The sequence below is a fragment of the Motacilla alba genome, chromosome 2, assembly GCF_015832195.1.
Source record: "Motacilla alba alba isolate MOTALB_02 chromosome 2, Motacilla_alba_V1.0_pri, whole genome shotgun sequence".
NCBI classification, from domain to species: Eukaryota; Metazoa; Chordata; class Aves; order Passeriformes; family Motacillidae; genus Motacilla; species Motacilla alba.
In genome coordinates this window covers 135,791,797-135,811,566 of record NC_052017.1, presented here as the reverse complement: position 1 = coordinate 135,811,566, position 19,770 = coordinate 135,791,797, and the positions used below count along the sequence as shown (strand labels likewise).

Here is a 19,770-nt window from a genome sequence, read left to right as displayed (position 1 = left end):
CTGAAGCCCCCAGATCTGGACGCAGCACTCCAGATGGGATCTCACAAGGGCAGAGTAGAGTGGCAAAATCCCTTCCCTAGCCCTGCTGACCATGCTGCTTTTGATGCAGCCCTGGATACCATTGGCCTTCAGGGCTTCAATTGCACATTGCTGGGTCATGTCCAGCCTCTCCTCTGCCAGCATGCTGGCTCCTTGACAGGGCTGCTCTTGATACATTCATCTTCCAGGCTGTATTGATCCCATGGGTTACCCTGAGCCAGGTACAGCGCCTTTCGCTTGGCCTTGTTCAATTTAATGAGGTTCTCATAGGCCATTTCTCAGACTTGTCCAGGTCACTATGAGTGGCATCCCATCCCTCTGACATGTCAACCACAGTACTTAGCTTCTTGTAGTCTTTAAACTGGTTGAGGGTGCACTCAATGCCTCAGTATATATCACTGATAAAGACACTAAACAGGACTGATCCCCATATGGGCTCCCAAGGGAAATCACTTTTCTATGGTGTCTGTCAGAACACTAAACTGTCCAGAACATTACCCTCTGGACACAACTGTCAAAGCAATTCATCATCCACTGAACAGTTCACCCATAGAATCCATTTCTCTTCACTTTAGACAGAAGGATGTTGTGGGGGACCATGTCCAAGGCTTTGCAGAAGTCCAAATGGATGACATATATGGCCCTCTGTTGGATGACATAGTTGGTCCATCATAGAAAGCCACTATGTTGATTAGAGAGGACTTGCCCTTGGTGAAGCTGCGCTACTGTTCTGAATCAACTCCCAGTCCTCCATGTGCCTCAGCACAGCTTCTAGAAGGATTCTGGCCTATGGTTTTTCCAGGCACAGAGGTGATCCTGACAAGTTGGTCATTCCAAGGATCCTCCTTTCTACCCTTTTTAAACATAGGTAAAATGTTTCGTCATCTGGGACTTTGCCTGGCTGCCATGACTTTTCAAGTATCATGGACTGTGGCTTGGCAACTACATCAGCAAATTCCCTCAGAACTCTGGGGTGCAGCTCATCAGGTCCCATAGATTTAGGTCTGTTCACGTGGTCATGAACCTAAATTTCTCTGGCAGTGTAAAGGACTTTGGTCTTCCAGTCCCTGTCTTGAAGCCCATCCACTCAAGAGGTGAGGGAAGAGTATTTGCCAATGAAGATTGAGGCAAAAAAGATATACTGAGGGTACTCCATAGTCCTCAGGTCCATAGTTAGAATTCTTAAAAAAGCACACCTTAGTGCTTTTTGACCTAAATACTAGGAAAAGAGTAGAGGACAGAACAGGAAACATGCTGCTGTATAAATCAACTTTCACCTTAACTCCTTGCTCGGGCCTCTCTGCATTTCTGAAGAATATAGCAAAGCTGAGGAAAGTTCAGAGAAAGCAAAGATATCAAACATATGGGTAAATTTTTGATTGAAAAGTGATTCTGACCCTGCAGCTTGGCAAAGGAATATATCTATGGAAGGAGGGGAGATAAACAGGCCATAAAGTTATGAATCACAGGGATATTGGAAATATTTATTAGGTCTCTTTTGGATGTCAGAATTGAGGCACATGCTTCATAGTGACTTACACAAAATAATTAAGTTACCAGTAGAATAGGGCACCAGGTATTTTGAGCCCTAATCCAGGGTAGCTAGAAGCTAGATAACACTTATCATTCCATTTTTCACAAAGCTGGCAGAATTGCTTGGATAATGCTGGTTTAGTTTATAGTGCAGCCTTGGTACACTATGATATATGAAAATATTTGTGAGGAGAATGCTTAAACTGAAGGGAATATATTCAAATTACATCAGGCTGGCTCAAATTCAAAAGGGAAGATGTCCATTGACTTTGTGAAAATAAAACAAACTGCTGCTTTTTCTATTTTTCTTCACCTGAGTACTTTTCCTTTTCTTCTCAGTTAATAGTAAACTTGGGATTAAAAGCCATACCTTTTAATCTCTAACATATATGTCTAGTGTATTAGTGTAACAGGCAGATAGCATACACAGCTGTTTAATTGGAGTTATAAGAAAAAAGGATTCTTCATTTGTATACAGCATCATGTTGGGTAGTTTGGGTTTTCATGAAAAATATATAAGGCTTACATGTTTAAATAATATTTTTCCCTAGGAAGTTCTCAAACCCATAATTTAAACAAATTAGTGATAAAAATATTATAGTTTTGAAAGAAATTTCAATTATAATAATCAGACCTTCTGTTTGTTGAAGACATTTGAGCACATTCTTTTGACACTTAGAGCAAACCAGTCAGTAGTAGGTAAGCCAAGAATCATTCAAATTCCCAATGACCCTAGTGGGAAATTATGAATATTAACCAACCTTAAAGAAATTGACAGAATCATATAATGAATATCATAGAATCATGGAATCATAGAATGGTTTGAGTTTGAAGGGGCCTTAAAGCTAATTTTGTTCCAAATCCCTGACATGGGCAGGGACACCCTTCACTTGACCAGGTTGCTCTGTCCCATCCAGTTTGGCCTTGTAGTGTTGGAAGGGACCACAGTGGACAAAGGAGGATCCTTGCACAAACAGGATCCTCCTAGAGCACATTGCAGAGGATTGTGTCCAGATGGTTCTTAAATATCATATATTTATACTGCTTGTGAAGGCTACCACAGTCATTTTTGAATGTGTAATTAATATTTAAGTATCCCATGGTCTTTGTACTGAGGCAAAATATCTCTTTTTGTACTCACTTTTTCTAGAATTAATGTGATGATGTTGTTTATATTTTTGGGGGCGGTTTATTTCTGTTTAGTTTTTTTTGATTCTTTGTTGTTGGGGTTATTTATTTATTATTTCCTGGGGGAACAAAGTTACTGCTGAAAACTCTCATTGACTGCCATCCAGCAACTTTTGCTTACATGTGAGAAAGTTGCTTTGGAACTGTGTGGAATCTCTTAGAAACTCTTGCCTCTGTAGAGATGGTCATATCCTTTAATGTAGGTAAAGTAAATATCAAGCAATGACTGTAAAACTGCTGACAGTTCTGAAAGTGGCCAAATTCTAAGATGTCTTTCAACTTCAATCATTCTGATGAAGTCTGAAATGTTCAGATATGGTGAGCAACCAGCCGTCTCAAAATATGACATTTTTATGTTCTATCAGTTAAGAAGTATCTAAAAACTGCTGCAACTTCTGAAAAATCACAGAATCACAGCATTGTTAGGGTTGGAAGGGACCTCTGGAGATTATCTATTCCAACCCTTCTGCCAAAGAAGGGTCACTTACAGCAGGTTACACAGGCGCACGTCCAGGTGCGTTTTGACTGTCTCCAGAGAGGGAGACTCCACGACCTCTTTGGGCAGCCTGTCCCAGTGTTCTTCCACCTTCAACATAAAATTCTTTCTCATGTTGATGTAAAACTTCTTGTGGTTAAGTTTATGGCCATTGGCCCTTGTGCCATCACTGGGCACCACCAAAAAGAATCCAGCAACGTCTACTTGACACCTGCCTTTGAGACATTTTCATGTGTGGATGAGATTCCCTCTCATCTTCCTGCTTCTGCAGTCTCTCCTTATAAGAGGAATGTTCCAGGCCCCTCGTCATCTATTTTGCCCTCCACTGCACCCTTTCCAGTTGGTCCTTGTCTGTCTTGTACTGAGGAGCCCAGATCTGGACATAACATTCTGTATGCAGCTGCACTAGGGCCAAGTAGATGGGGAGGATCACCTCTCTCAATCTGCTGATCACACTCTTCCTGTTGAATGGCAGCACAGCCTTCAGGTGTATCAGTTGCTTCCCCCAGTTTCAAATCATCAGCAAACTTGCTGAGGGTACATTCAATCCCTTCATCCAAGTCATTGAAAAACAAGTTGAAGAAGATTGTACCCAATATTGAACCCTGGGATTCATCACTGAGTACAGGCTTCCAAGTGGATTCTACTCTACTGATCATGACCCTCTGAGCTCTGCCATTCAGCCTGTTCTTGATCCATCTGACTGCCCATTCATCTAACACACATTTCCTGAGTTTACCTGCTAGGATGTTATGTAAGATAGTGTCAAATTACCATGTTTTTAGATTTGCCAATATATTTTTTCCTGTAGAAGTTATCTTTGTGAGGATTTCTCTGTGCAGCATAAAAGTGAGGAAAGATACTTACAGTAACCAAGCTTTTATGGATATTAGGAACAATTTTGGCTATTGAACAAGAGCACTATAATTTTTATCATTGTATTGCGGTGCAAAATTGCCTGAAATGCTCTCTAAGGCTATGCATATGTAATTCCTCTTAAAATGATTTTGAAGTTTTAGTGTGTAAGCATTTACCTTAGGACATGTTGAAATTGTTGTCTAATGGATCGCTGGGGTCCTCTCACAGGGAAGATTTTCCTCAGGCAAAGCTCTGGTTTTGCACTGGATGCCACTTCTTAAATTAAAAGTTCACTTACTACCCACTTGATGCTGACAGCACACAATGTTCTGCAGGAATAACTTTATCTCTGTAAACTCTAAGTGGGTTTTGAATCAGTTTTTATACTGAAGAAACCTTTTTCCTTGCTAGAGAATTGTTTTCATCTCACTTAGGACCTGACCTTTCTTTAAAAGTATTATTTTTTAGTCTATCCTGACCTTTTAGATAAAAAGAAAACATAAAAGACAGTAGAGTTTCATTTATAAATCATTCAACTTTGCTTTGCTTTATAATTAACATTCATTCTGCTTAGAGATCAACTTTATTTATTTAGAGTGAGAAATAAGGGGAAAATAACACTTCTTGTTAAATTTAATGTATTGCTTAGTTCTTAGGCATTGTATTTTTCACAGTGAATAAGAGACAAGCACAGGCTAACAGCTCCCTGAAGGCTGGTGGGCTCAGGGATCAGGGTTGAGGCTGGCAGTGCAGGGCTTTTCAGCCAGTGCTGGCCCTCAGCCAGGGAGTAGAGCAGCTTTGGGTACATCTGGAGGCAGACCAAACCCTGGGCATTGGACATCTCCATGGCAAAGAGGACAGGTCAAGGCCAGGCAAGGACATTAGCCCCATAGCTAGGTAGAGCAGGAATAGTGGAAGAGGGGGACAAGCACTTTTGTGGCATCCTTGGGGCAGGAACTTATGGCTTCAGCCTTGGGGCTCTGGACCCATAGGCATGGGTGGGGAGAGGCCCTGGGAAGGCTGGCCAGTCCTGTTTAGGCCCATCAGAGCCCTCAGAGTCCTGACAATCATTGGAGAGTACTTCAGTGGGGTAAGGTACATAGAAAAATAGTGTATGTATGGTATATACAGAACTTCAGAAGTTAGTTGGGTTGTAATGCACTTGTGTAATATTATGTTAACCAGAGAATCTTGTTATAGCCAAAGGGAACACAATTGATTGTTATTCTAATTAATGTTATTATGATCTGATAGTCTGAATTATCAAATATAGAAAAGCATCAAGGATAATAATACACTTATAGAAGTTAAGAACTGCCTTTCTACTTTCCCCTCTATTTCTTTTGTCTTAGTTTTATCCTTTTCTCTGTACTCCTGGCTGGAGATTACAACCAATTGAGAGCATCCAAGGATCTGTTAGGAGAAGTTTGACACTCCCAAACATGAAGAAGTGAACTTCCTCTTTAGTCTTGGAGTTGAATTCTTCTTTTTTTTGTCTATTTTCTTAGCATAGTCTGCTTGTTTCTCATTATTCTTTACTAAAATCTGAAAGTTGCACATTAGCCTCCCTCAGCCTAAGTATGTTTCTTGCTATGCAAGACCTATGTAACTTTATCAGATCATTACTGTATGCAGTAGTATCAAAGCACAACACCTCTGAAATGCCACCTGCTTAGGAAATATTCACTTGACACCTATGAATTATCAAAAATAGTGAAAACCAGCTCAGGCCAAGGCAAGCCTACATGATGTCAACATAAATTCTGTCACCTTGTATTACTAATGGCCAATTTTTACTTACTAGGTTGCAGTATCTATTCATTTTGTGTGACATAGGTAAGGTAAACAATGAAAAAATATGCTTAAGTATTAAGATTTGTATTCAAGATAACTTTTCTGCAACCCTGTCTTTACCATTTGCCAAGTAAATGAACAAACTTACTAAGAACTTTACATCATTTCTAATAAGTACTGATCAGTTTTGAATCATACAATAATTAAAAATACATTAAATATATTAACTATTAAAATAATCTTCTCTGTAATGAAAGTTACTATATTGGATAATTTATTATTTTAAATTAGTTTAGCAATCTCTAGCAATAAGTTTAAGTCAAATATTTCTTGATGCCTGAAATGGGATTTAGAATAGAAAATCTTGGCATTAGTCTGCTTATGGCAAATATTAGAGACTCAAGAGCAATGGTACAAAGATTTTTGCTATTGAGAATAACTGAAAGAGATTATTACTGGGTTTAAGATTCATTATTTTCCCACGTATCTGAACTTCATTGAAAATGTTAAAACTATGACTGAGTGTCAGTCATATCAATAGATAATTTGAGCTTTAGCAAGTATTGTTCTATCTGAAACTGTATATTTGATTCATAAATACCACTCTGCTTGCTTATAACAATGAACACCTATATCGTGTTTTGAAAAGACAGGTGTCTGCTAAGGAAGGCAGGAACCTCCCTTGAAATGGAGAATGTAAACCCCCTCTCTCTGAATTATTATAATTTTGTAATAGGAATAACAGTTCTTCATTAGCAAAAAAATAAAAATAAAATAAAAATGCAGTTATACAAAACAACACTGACAGAGTCAAATAAGAACTGACACCCTGTTGGTCAGGATGTTTGTAGCAGTCCCATTAAATGGTAGCTGCAGTCCTCCTGGAGTGACAGGTGTCGTTCTGTTGGGGCAGTGATCCTGTAGAAGGGTGCAGTTTTCCTCGGAAGGTCCAGTGGTGGTGTAGATGGGCCTGATCTCTTCCTCTGGGAATCCAGTGGAAAAGAAAGCTGCTCCTCTGGGAATCCAGAGCAGGAAAAGGCTGCCTTTGGTGTTCTGAATGTCAGATTCTATCCAGGTAGGAATGCTTGGCATCTCCCCCTGGGCAGAGCAATGGGTGATGTGATTTTATCAGGCATGCAGTGACACTCAGTGGCCCATTAACAGAAGATATTTCCTGGAGGGAGGATTGGTTGTGGAAGAGATAAAGAAAACTGCCCAACTAACAGAAGATTAACTGTCTCACCTCTAACAGAAGGCAATAGAATACACACCCCCATTTGCAACCTAAGACCACATATTATGCAACTAATGTTAATATTAAAAGGAAAGTGAGAATTTAATTTTGTTGAAAAGAAAGGAGAGCACCACAATATCATGGCATATCCATGGAGACACAAGAAACAGAATTAGAAGTCAGAACCTTTAAATTTTAAATTTCTCTTTTTGTTAAGTGGTTGCTATATACATTTTAATGTACATAGTTTGTAATTATGCTTTCAGATTTGCTTATTTGATATTATCCTATTCTTGAAAAAGGGAAATAACATTCTTGCACTATGATTTGCAGAATCAAATTAGAAAGAAAATAAATATGTAAGACAATACTCGTCAGGCTTTTTACTTGAAAAATACAATAAAGCTACTCTTTTTATGGCCAATAAATGTGACTGCTTTCATTTCCCAGCATTATATTGCTCATTTCATAGACTCCCACAATATTATTGAGAGTCTTGAAGAATTTTTAAGTTGTATTGTTTGGGGGTTTAATTGTATGATTATGTTTGATTTTACAGATCTATGTCACATTGATGCATATCTCTTTTGAAAAGAAAACTAAGCATGAAAATATGAATTTTTTGTTTCATATTTTGAATAACCTTTTTCTCATTTGCTAACATTCATTTGTGTTAAGTTTTGGGGTTTTTTTTGTTTTTTTTTTTAAGTAACAGGCCTTCTAAAAAGTGCTTTCTCACTTTAAATCAACCAACTGAAATAACATTATCCATATGTTTATGGGTCTATGTTGGTCATTTTCATATTTTTTTCTATTTAACAAACATAAATTGCTGTAATAAATTCTATTATTTGGACAAATATATATGTTAAAAAATAGTAGCTCTGTCTATGTCCTGATTTTCATAGAAAAGAAATAAATAATGTTAGAGATGTCTGGCATTTTGTCTGAATTTTCAGATTTCCAAATTTAATCAATTTGATAAAATTAAGATTCATAAAATTACCATATTTTCAATATCTGCTTAAAAATGTAAAGTGATCTTAAATTCACTGAGCCATATGGAAGATCATCTAGACATGCATTTGTGTATACTGAAGTATGACATACCTCCTGCATGTCTGAAAATTTCTGGGTGATGCTTAATTGTCACTTTCAGAGTGTTTTGGTATATGTCTTACTGTAGCAATTGATTAAATTTACATAAACAATAAAGAAAAAGAGAAAAAAGAGATAACAATAAGGAGGTTAAGAAAAGAGAGCAGAAAAAAAGGCAAGCTTAAAAAACAGTTGTAAGAGAATGCAATAATGCAAAAAGGTAAATTCTGGTACCAAAAGGAAATAGAAATGAAATTTTGACTCTAGTATCAGGAATGTGGACAACATCAAAACAAAAGCAGCCAAAATGATTTTTTCAAACTTCTGACTATATAACTTTTAGAGTTCTTGCTATTTGTATAAGCCATTGCTGCAATTGCCTGTTTGAACTAAAGTCTAGAAATTTGTTTTGAACCCTTTTTTTTTTCAGTCATGTATTTCTTTACAACCACGGTTTTCTTGTATTTCTGTAAAACCACAGTTTCAGTTCTTTTCTGAACAGCTGTGAGGTGAAAATAAATTTTGTGAGAAGAATATTTTATGGCAGCCATTAATACTGATTTTATGTTCTAAAATCCATATTTATGTCTCTGTTTCCTTTATTTTCTATTACAATTTGATCCTAAGAACAGGTAAAGATACTAGAAATTTTTGAAGATTAAAATAAGTGATTTTTAAAAATAATATATCTGGAATGACATATGTTAAAAGAGTCAAATAAGCTGCTATATCTACATAAACTTGAACATTCCCTTAACAGATCCAGAATATATTCTTCTAATTAGGTTTCTAACTTTACTGGAAATTTTTTTGTAAGCATCAGATATTTAATGACAGAGAACATCAAAGAGTAGAGTTAATTAAAATAAGAAAAAAAATCTTCTTAATAGGATGCTGGGGTCATTCCAAAATTAGTGAAGTATTGGAAAGTTTTAAGTGAGGAAGCTAAATAAGCCTTGACTGAAAGTCCTGGAACATCTGAAAGAATGAAGTTGGAATATAGTTATTGCTGTTTTAAAAAATTCTGTTCATAATTGTAACTCTCTTTTTTCCTTTAATGAGGTATGAATTTTTTTTTTTTTTTTTTTTTTTTTCTCAAGACTGTTTACAATTTTTTCTCAACTACCTATTGCAAAATAATAGACTGACTTTTTGGTAATAAGATATACTGGAAAAGTCCCAGGCTGACCTCATGTCAGTTACCTCATTAACACCCTCCTGTAGTCTGAGTCCCATTTGGGGATCTGCATTAGGGACCTTTAGCCTTACTTGGGAAGTCTGTGGCTGGATCATATGTGTCACAAGAACTAATGAAGTCCTGCACTTTTATACATCCTGAATAAATAAGATAGTGAATTTTCCAATTTGCTTTAACATTTTGAACTCAACATGGTTTTAGGAATTAATCAGCAAAACAAATTCTAATGAATTAGAATAGCTGTTGGATGGTAGCCTTAGGTCTTATGAAAAATTTGCATGTTTTTATCTATTCTTCAACCATTGACGTTAAAAAAATTCAATTTAGAAAATAGTAATAAATGGGCCAGACTTTCTACCTGGAGTCCAGTAACAAGTGGAGCTCTACAAGCTGTCTGTTCTGATACAAGTTGTCTTCAATATGTTTATCAATGCACTTCAATCAATGACAGAGAGCAGTCTCATTGGATTTGTAGATGACACCACAATGTCAGTAATTATAGTCAAGGACCAAAAATCAATATAGCTGAGGACAGGGTTGCCACAGGGACACAGACAAGCTGGAGGAATGAGCCAACAGGAATCCTGTGAAACTCAACAATGGTCAATGTAAAGTCAGTCCTGTAGCTGGATAGGAAGAGCCCCTGGCAACAGGAGTGTCTGATAGAAAACCACTTTGCTGAATAGACCCTGTGCATTGTGGCAGACAGCAAACTGAGCAAGACAGCAGAGTGCCCTGGGAAGAAAGAAGGTGAAGAGCATCCTGAGTTATGTTAATAAAAATGTGGTCAGTACATTGAAAGGGAAAGATTTTTGTCTTTGTCTTAAGTCTTCTGTGACCATAGCTGGAACAGTGCTTCAAGATTTGGGCTTCATGACAGGGAAGACAAATTCTTCACTGAAGCAAGTTCAGTGGAGGGTCACCAAGATGGTTGGAGGCTGGAAGGTTTACCCTGTGAAGGAAGACTGAGCAACCTGAGCTTTTTCACCCTGGAGAAGAGGAAAGCTTTCCAAAGTCAGAGTCCTCTAAAAGGAAAAAATAAAAATATCATTTTCAACAAGTGTTTTCACTCTGTTAGATACCATTTTCTGCCTTATTTTTGTTTCTGCTGAATGCTTCTCAGAGTGGGCAAAGGTATTTATTGTTATCCTGTATTATTCCCTCAGGAATTACTCATAAAAAGTTAGTCCACTAGATTAATTGGCAATTGAACTTCCGCTATGAGTTTATCTGGGGTAAATTCCTTTGGTATCATGTTTACAGCAGGAGCCCTGTGTATACTTGTAGCGTATTGCATATGCAAAGTGTGTGCATCTAGCACAGATTCATAATCTATTTTTGGAGCTTTGTTTCAGGCAAATGTCAAAGGCTCTTGCCTCTTTTCTTTACTAAAAATGATCCTGGAATCAAGAGCAACTTCCACTCATATAAATAGAAAGGCTTATGGGTCTCCCATATGTTTGCATTATCCTAAGTTTTAACAGTTGCAACACTTTTGAGTGGTGTCTTGTTAAGACTAGTCTTCTGAACTGAATTTCTCTGTAGATCATCAACTTGATCTTTTTTCACTTCTACTCAGCTACAAGTTTTTTAAGTGTAAATACCACTTCAAATCTTTCCTTGTGTGAGGAGGTTAATTTGACACATTAAAGGTCCTCTGTTTTACTGGCTTTCATCTATTCTCCTTCCACAGACTTACTTAGAAAAATGCTGGTCCAATCTAGTATGTCTCAGAGTGTTTAAGTGTGGGTTGGTCAGGTTCTCTTTCTTTGTGAACCTGTGCCCTAAACAGCCATTATATTTTCTTGTCCCTGTGTCCTTACTGCTTCCTCATATGATTCATCCTGGCAGTTCCTCAAACTTCACATTTTCTCAGTGGCTGATTGTGAACTCAAAGTGATGCTCTACCTCTGATTTGACTTCAGTTGACTGCAAAACTTTGGTTGAGGCTTTTCCCAAAAAGCAGAGCTCAGTCTTCTTTTCTTCCTTTTTGTGCCATTTATCATTAAAAGTTTTTCTTCACTTTTTTCTTTTTTTCTTTTAACTAGAGTATTAAAGTAAAATAATATAGGAGTATTTCTTTATCACATAGAAAAATACAATTTTTAAAATAATCTCTTTGACAAACTGAATTGTCAGATGTGATTGCAGAAGAGTGGAGAGTATGTTAAAATGCCCTTGCAACAAATGTGTTTCAACTAGTCTAAGACTGTTTTTTATAAAATAAATACAGCAAAATTCATACTTTTGCAGATTACTGTTTATGGAAAACATTGATTGATCTACCATGTGCGGTAGCTGATACTTACAAGATTGTTTATACATAACATTAATTTTCTCTCAAAATCCTCCATGTAAATCAAGCCATATTGTTTAACTTTACTGATCTTCTGTATGAGTTCTTCAATGTAAATGGATGTAGAAGACTAACAACTTTCTGTTTGAAAATTGCCTCTGTATCAAAGCAGTTCTTTCCAGTGTGAAAGCTTTGTAGCTTTAAGTAAGTTAATTTTTCTTGCTTTTTTTCTTTTGAGATGAACTTTCTTTAAAGTTGTTCTAATTTAAAGTGCTGTGCCTATTTAAATAAATAGGATAGATCATGCCATTTGATGGAAATTTTGAATATAGTTTTTCTTTGACCTTGATATTGGAAGCAGGTGAATGCCTGTTCTTGTACATTTGCATGCATGAAAAAGATATGTTCACGTAGATTTTGTTTTAATAGCAGTGGTTATGTAACATACATTAAGTTTTCTTTGTTTTAAACACCATTTTTCTGTTCCAAAATATCTCTTGGCCATGCATTTGTATTTTCTGTGTTTTAAACTTGATACCAGTCTGTCAAAACTTATTGTAAAGTGAGTCATAAGTAGTCCAGACTTTTGATATTATGCATATTGTGACAATTTTCTTTTTTTTTTATTATGAAATAAAGAATAAAACATGTCTAGATCTATTTTAGTTATTTATGCCACTGCAATTATAGAATAGCAAATAGTTTTTGGTTTGGTCTCTGATACATAAACCTGGAATCTTATGTGGTGCTTCTAAGGTATTTTAGTTTTGCAGGGGAAACCACCACTATGATTTAGAATTGCTATACTACAGAACAGATGTTAAGACATTAAATGTCAGATAGCAAAAGTAATATGCACCCACATCAGCTTAATTTGTTGTCTTTATAAAGCTAACATATCCTCTTATCTTATTATTTTTAATAATATGATAAAATAAACCATTTTAGCCTAAAATTTCTGCAGTAAACAAAAGAGACTTTACTAGCAAGACTATTTCTGATATGAGGATCTCTTCCATTATTTTATACACAACATTTGAGAATTCTGCCAAGAGATCTGATGATATACCTTGTGCCATAAAAATGCTATATAATGCTTAATTCCTCTGGGAGTCTTCTTTCCATTTTCTAGTGGACAGATTTTTCTAAAAGTGTGAAAACTGATGTTGCTTTCCATCCTGACATCACCCATTACATTTAAAAGACAAGTCTCAAAGTTTGAGAGGAGAGCACAGAACCAAAAAGAGAAGTGTGGAATATTATTGTTTGAAAGACTGTTCAAGGAGCCCTAACCATTATGATGGAATAATAAAAGTTTTAAAGATACTAGTAAAACATACTACAGTTCATGCTACATCAGCTTTTTTCTGCTATTTTTATGGTGAATTTTGTTATTCATTGCCCAGTCATTTATTTGTTCCAGTCAAGATGGAGTTTCTACAATGTTAAGATGTTCTAAATGCTCACAGGTGAGAGACTTGGCTTCCAAACATTTGCAGCCAAATATGGGGATTGGGGAAGGATGAAAATGTTAAGAAAATATTGAAAAAATTCCTATATATTCTAAATACTAGAGAACTTAAAAGTGCTAAAAATGTTTTCACAGGCAGGACATGGACAATTTTATTAGCTTACCAAACATTTTGTGAGGATTTTTAGTAAAATAATCTTGTCTATTACAGAAACCAGAGAGAAAAAAGAAAATTACACATGAAACCTTTTGACAATCTTAAGTATAAATAATAATGCTGACAAGTTTTGTTTAAATGGGTACCTCTTATTATTCATCTACACTTGGCCTCGTGTCAAGTCTAAATGGGCTTTTAGAGCCTTGTCAAGCTTTGATGAAGAGAATGAGCATATCTGGCAGCCTTATTAGTAGCTGGATTAGTAGCTCATGGCAGCTTTTTCTGCTACTTAGGTTACTGCATAATGCTGCCATTTCCCTCTCAATAGTATGGTTACCACTTTTCAAAGTGTGAGGCCCCTATCAATAGTATAGCTGTATATTTGTATATTTTGATTTAGCCATGCTGATTCAGGACTGAACATGCAGGGGTGGAAATTATGTGTTGTCATTATGACTGGTAAAAAAGTTTAAGTTTTGAGGACATTTAAAACTTAACATGTATTATCACTATTATTACAAAATGTTCACTAGCATTAAACAATGTTCTGATTCCTTCACTTTTTAAAATAAAGCCTATTGACTTTCCTCTTTTCATGTCAGTTGTCTTTACTATGTTAAACAGAGGAAAATTTAATCTTTTAGATTGATCAGGAAAACACAATTCAAAAGAAAAAGTTAGCATCCAGTACTACTGTGTGTCCCACAGGTTCTTCTTTCATCAAAACTGCCTCCACTGGTGAGTTAGAGGAGCATATTGCAGCCACTACTGGTGCCATTACTGTTGCTAGCACATCTGCTGATGTTGCTGTATCCAGTGCAGTGACCACCTGTAGACAATCTGCTGAAGAACAACGAGTACAAGCTATGAATATGAGAAAATCAGTTCTGGAGTCGGCCACTTACAAGGAAACACTCTCTCTTCATCAAGCACATTTACAAAGCACAAGACGACGACCAAGAAATGCTGAACAGATAGAAAGAACTAAAGAACTTGCAGTTGTTACTCATAGAGGTATTGGATATTATTTTACTTGTGCCCATGTAGTTATGAAAGAATATTTTGTATTTATTAAAAAATGAAAGTTCAGGTATCCATTTAGGAAATGTAAGTGAACCAAATGGGAAAGGGATTAAATCTGTCTAACTTTGAGTTCTAGTAGGTCATTCAGATGGAAAAACAAAGTTAGTAATAATATTGTCTTGGTTATTTAAACTGATTTGATTTATAAAAAGACAAAATGTACATATAAGGAGTTTTCTTTTGATGTGACTTTATAGCTTGAATCATTATATTTCACAATAAAGCCTAGTGTAAGAGATATCTGATAAAAGTTTAGAGAATTGAGATTAGACTATTAATCTATTCTGCATATGTGATTAGATATAATTAACCATAACATTAAGAATGTACTTTATAAATAGCTGCTGTTCTAAACTAGTAGGTGATGCAGTTGTATTCATCTCCCATCTGTTTAAATCTTCAGCAAAATTTTGTTTTTTAAAACATCTGTGCATATTCATTCTATCAAACATGAAATCAATTATCAAAGCAACATTTAGAACACTAGAATATTCAGCTAATATCAAAGTGTTAAAGCTAAAGATCTCATATATTTTTATATTGAGATCATCTAATCTGCGTGCTAAAGTATTCATAATGAACAACATTTGAACTATAAAACTAACATTGTTTGCTGTGTTAAAAGTAAATGTCTATATCTGAAACATGAAGTTGAAAAAAAGAAATGCTAGAATGTCTTAATTTAACCAGCAGATATTCAGAAAAAAAATTGCATGTGTTTTGTTTTTAAGCATGCACAATTTCACGAAAGGATCAGCTTAATTTTTCAGGCTAATATTGTTGAATGCAATTTATTTTTCATTTTGAATTTATATTATTTTCTTCATGTTAATCAATTGTACATGAAAAATTTATAATAACAAATATATTTATTAGAAGCACCTTTTATAGCCCAAACAATTTGTAGAAGTCTTATTATATGATTGATATTTTGTAAAGACAGTTTTATTTGGGATCTGTTGTCTTAGTGGATAGTCACCTGGTGTAACTTATTGTAGCTTCATTTACTAACACTTTTTGAAACAGGAGACCTGCAGTACTTCAGAATTTTAAAATATATAATTAAATAGAATAAATGAAAAACAAACACTGTCTTTGGTTTGCATATAAAACAGAAATAATTAAATAGATGTTTATGTTTCATTTGTATTAATTTCAGTGGAGATCTGAAGTATTTTCTGGTTATTGACTGATGTAAATTAATCAACAGTTTGGTTTGTATTAGTTGTGTGGCTGTGTACTCACTTTACAATGTCTTTGGTCAAGTTTAAAGAAAACAGGCTTATTTTCAGTTATGAGGGAGCATACAACGATCTGTAATAATATCTTCTAATTTAAAGATGTAAGAATGTTCTACTCTGGCAGATAAATATGGCAGTAACTGTGATACACGTAGTTTTTTCCCATTTCCTCTTTGGAATCATTACACTGCAGTGTCTTCTCCACTGTTTTCTCAGTGCTCCTTTCTTCTCTGACCTACTCTTTAGTACAAGATATAGGTACGGCATGTGCTTCTAAATTATTTTTTTTTTAAAAAATGCTAAACATTAGATTATAAAAAAAAAGGAGAATCATTTAGACATCAAGATACTGCTAAAATAATGTTATGGTGCTAATTTTTCACATATTAAAACAGTACTACACATATCAAAAGGTATAACAACCCACGTACAACTGAAATCAGACTTGTGTAGACCTTAGTGGAGAAGCAAGGCCACACCTAGTTGCATGTGCATTTTATTCCCTCATGCAACATTGAAAGTCTTGGTTTTGCTATGCACATTATTCAAAAACTTAATTTTTTTTTCTGTCTCTCTTACTCATGGAACAGTATGGGTGTTCATGCTATTAAAGGATATTCCTATGCTGAGTAAAATTTACCATTTTTACTCAGCAAACAGCAATATTTGATAACAGCTATTAAAACATATCAAATGACCTTGAATAAATAAACTATAATTTACTTCCATGAAATATTCCTTATTAAAAAGACACAGACATATTCTAAAGGAATTTTTGTGAATGTGAGATAGTTTTTAATTGACTTGAAGGAATTTTTATCACAGAGGGCTGTTCCAGAGGTATTTCTATAGAATTTCCTGTAGGTTATTATTGAAGTATTTTAACCTCTCCTCGACAATGCATTATGTGCAGAAGTTTAAAAACTCTGCATAATAAATAAGTATGGAATTATATTACTTACTTAAGAATTTTATATTAATTACTTTTAAATTATTTCTCTATTTAATAGCCATTAAAAATTAGTTTTTACTTTGGAAATTTTTTTCGCTATTTTAAATTTAAGAATAACACCCTCAAGTTGTGAAAATTAATTTGAGAAGACAAAATTTAATATACAAAATATAGTTACTAAAACTTACTTTATGTAAGTGTGAACATTTAAAATTGTAAAAATTTATTGTATGTATAGACCTAACTGTACGATTTTTTGAGAATATTAATAGTAAGACCCAAATAGAGCAGTTTTATGATACATTATCATAGATGCAAAATCATAACTGCAGAAAAAGAGTAGTACTGTTGGCCTTCCATGGGATTGTTCTGTGAATAAAGTGTTTCAGAACAAATAGACAATAACAATACTCTCTCGTTTTGTAAAAATGTTTTGGAAGTTAGTGCATGAACGAGATGTAGAGAGAGAACTAGAGGTTTATATATACCCAAAATTCAACTGCTAGCTGTAAATTGTTGTACTATATATAGTACTTGGATCTCAATAATAATTTAAATTGTGTCAAAGGCTGACTGATTATTATCTTCTCTAAGCTTATAAGCTGGAAAAATGAACTTTAGGTGCATTTGGTGAAATACTTTCCTTAAAGTTAAGGAAGTACAAGTATTATTTTATAATGCAGTAGAAATCTCTTGAGGAATACTGTACATGATTATAGTTTCTTCATCAACAAGAATTCAGACTGAATCAGATAAATAAAGGTACTATAATGGTGTTACATTTTCTTGATTACCCCTTACAAAATAAAATGTAAGACAGGATGAAAGCATAAATTTTGAAGTGAATGTCAGTATGTAGACAACTTAAGTAAGGACAAGTTAGTATGTATTATGTAAATATTTTTATTAGGGAGATGAGTAAGAAGAGTTCTTTTTATTGGAACATTGAAACCATGTAGAAGGAGGGAGATGAAGAATGAGAAGCTTGCTTTGAAGATGCACCTTGACAGGCTAATGAAAAATATATTTAGATAGAATAGCTGGTAGTGAAAAATAGCACCTTTTGGGTCCTTAGATCTAATGAAACTAAGTGGTTGAATGCAGGAAAGTTTGTGTCCTGAATTCAGAAGAAGGGGGGAGAAAAAGGGAGATGCCTAACCCCTTTCATTCAGTTAAACCTAGAAACTTCAAATGCTGAGATTTAGTAGAAATTTTTTTTGATGCTACAATCACAGTTCCTAGTATGATCTGTATTTCTCAGATGTGAAAACAAGAAGACAATGAAACATGATAGAAACATGATATTTCCAAGTGGGTTTTTTTGTTTGTTTATTTTTGTTCATTTGGGGTTTTGTTTTGTTTCATTTTGGGTTTGGTTTTTGGTTTTTTTTTTTTCCTCTCTTTAAGTATTTAAGAATGGTTGGCTTCATCATGACTAAATTAATAGAGGATAATCTGACATATTTTTGTTTTCTACGATTTTTGTTTCATATGGTGAATTCAGAGTTTAGTAATGCTTTTAGTCCTATTGTTCTATAGTTTGTATCAACTACATACTTTGCTTATCAAGGTTTTAGAATTGTTATTTGTGTATATACATACATCATGAGAGATATTTTAGAACATTTTCTTGTGAGAGCTTACATAGCATACTTTTACTTTCTAAAGATATGTTAAGAGACATTTGGCCAAATGTCAAAAGGCATTTGTACAGTGTGCCTAATAATATGACTTAAATTCTGGTCAGCCCTGAAGAGGTCAGGAAGTTGTGTATTGATTGTTGTTGGTCCCTTCCAACTGTCCAGTCATTTCTATTCTATTTTACTCTGCTCTGTTCTATTCTATTCTATTCTAGTCTATTCTCAATATTAATTTTAATATGGAAATACACGTACATTGTCCTTAAATGCCCCTGAGAAATAAATGAGTACCAGGCGCAAACAATGAAAAAGACCTCTAGTACAATTTGTAAGTCAAAACTTAAATTTAGAAAAAATAAACAGTCAGAAAAAGAGATACAGTAGTTGGAGGAAAAAAATTGCTTAGCAGACTCAGGCTCAAATAGTGCCAGGAAGTCTTAATGGAGACTCTAGTCATAATCTAGCAATTCACAAGTATCTCTCTGCTTTTCTTAGGAAAATAATTTCAAGAGAACTCTGGATTCCAAAAAATTTTATTACTCCAATTTTCTCTTTTTAAAGAGTAGAAATGTCTTTATGCATTCGCAAATTTTTAACCATATATTTTCAGTTTGAGGAAATGTATATGTGTTGATAATTCTACTTAACAATTTTTTTACAAAACTTTATAATTCTATGGATATCTCCATTCTCTATCTTTCTCTATGTTTTTTATTACTTTCTTGTAAGCCTTTATAATTTTTATGTCCTTTCCCCTCTCTACTATAAGAGTACTTGTATTGCCATGGGTCTTCCGGGCAGTTAGGACTTGGTGAAGCGAAGGAGAGATCTTGACTCCATTTCAGAAGGCTGGTTTATTATATTATGATATATATTACATTAAAAAAGACCACACTATAACTATACTACAAAGAACAGAGAGAGAGAATCATCAGAAGGCGAGACAGGAATAGAAAGGAATGAATAACAAAGTTCTGTGACTCCTAGAGAGTCCGAGAGCTGCTGCCTCCTTGATTGGTCACCAAGTAGAAACATCCCACACTGACCAATCGAGAAAGCACCTGCTGCATTCCACAGTAGCAGATAACAAATTGTTTACACTTGAATCTGAGGCCCTTCAGCTTCTCAGGAGAATAAAATCCTAGCAAAAGGATTTTCACAAAATATCACAACCACATACTTGCCTTATGCTTTTTGACATTTTTAACATTTGTTACAGGAAATTAAATTGTATGCTAATGAAACTTTTGAGAACAAAAGGGTGGTATGATAAAATTATTTATCCTTTTTTTTAAGATTCTGATAAAAGTGTATAATAGATCATTACTTTGGGATTATTCAATATAAAACTTATAAGAATTTGTAAGAAAATATGTATTCACACATCCTATTTTTTTGAGGTCTACTTAGAAGCAGGAAGAAGAAAGGAGGAGTAAAGATGGAGAGGTTTTTTGAAGAGCTGTTTAATTTTTTTAAATCTAGTAGATAATAA

The 19,770-nt window shown here is 34.6% G+C and overlaps 1 protein-coding gene across 6 annotated transcripts in view; it reads left to right on the top strand.

Annotated features, from left to right (window-relative positions):
* CSMD3 (CUB and Sushi multiple domains 3) overlaps positions 1–19,770 on the top strand; it is a 580,220-nt gene that overhangs the window by 216,193 nt on the left and 344,257 nt on the right. For 3 of the 6 annotated variants that reach the window (XM_038122727.1, XM_038122737.1, XM_038122760.1), the window contains one exon: positions 14,071–14,376. The exons of the other annotated variants lie outside the window; for them this stretch is intronic. In XM_038122727.1, the coding sequence (XP_037978655.1) occupies positions 14,071–14,376 (306 nt within the window). The remainder of the gene's footprint in view (positions 1–14,070; positions 14,377–19,770) is intronic. 6 annotated transcript variants of the gene reach the window in all.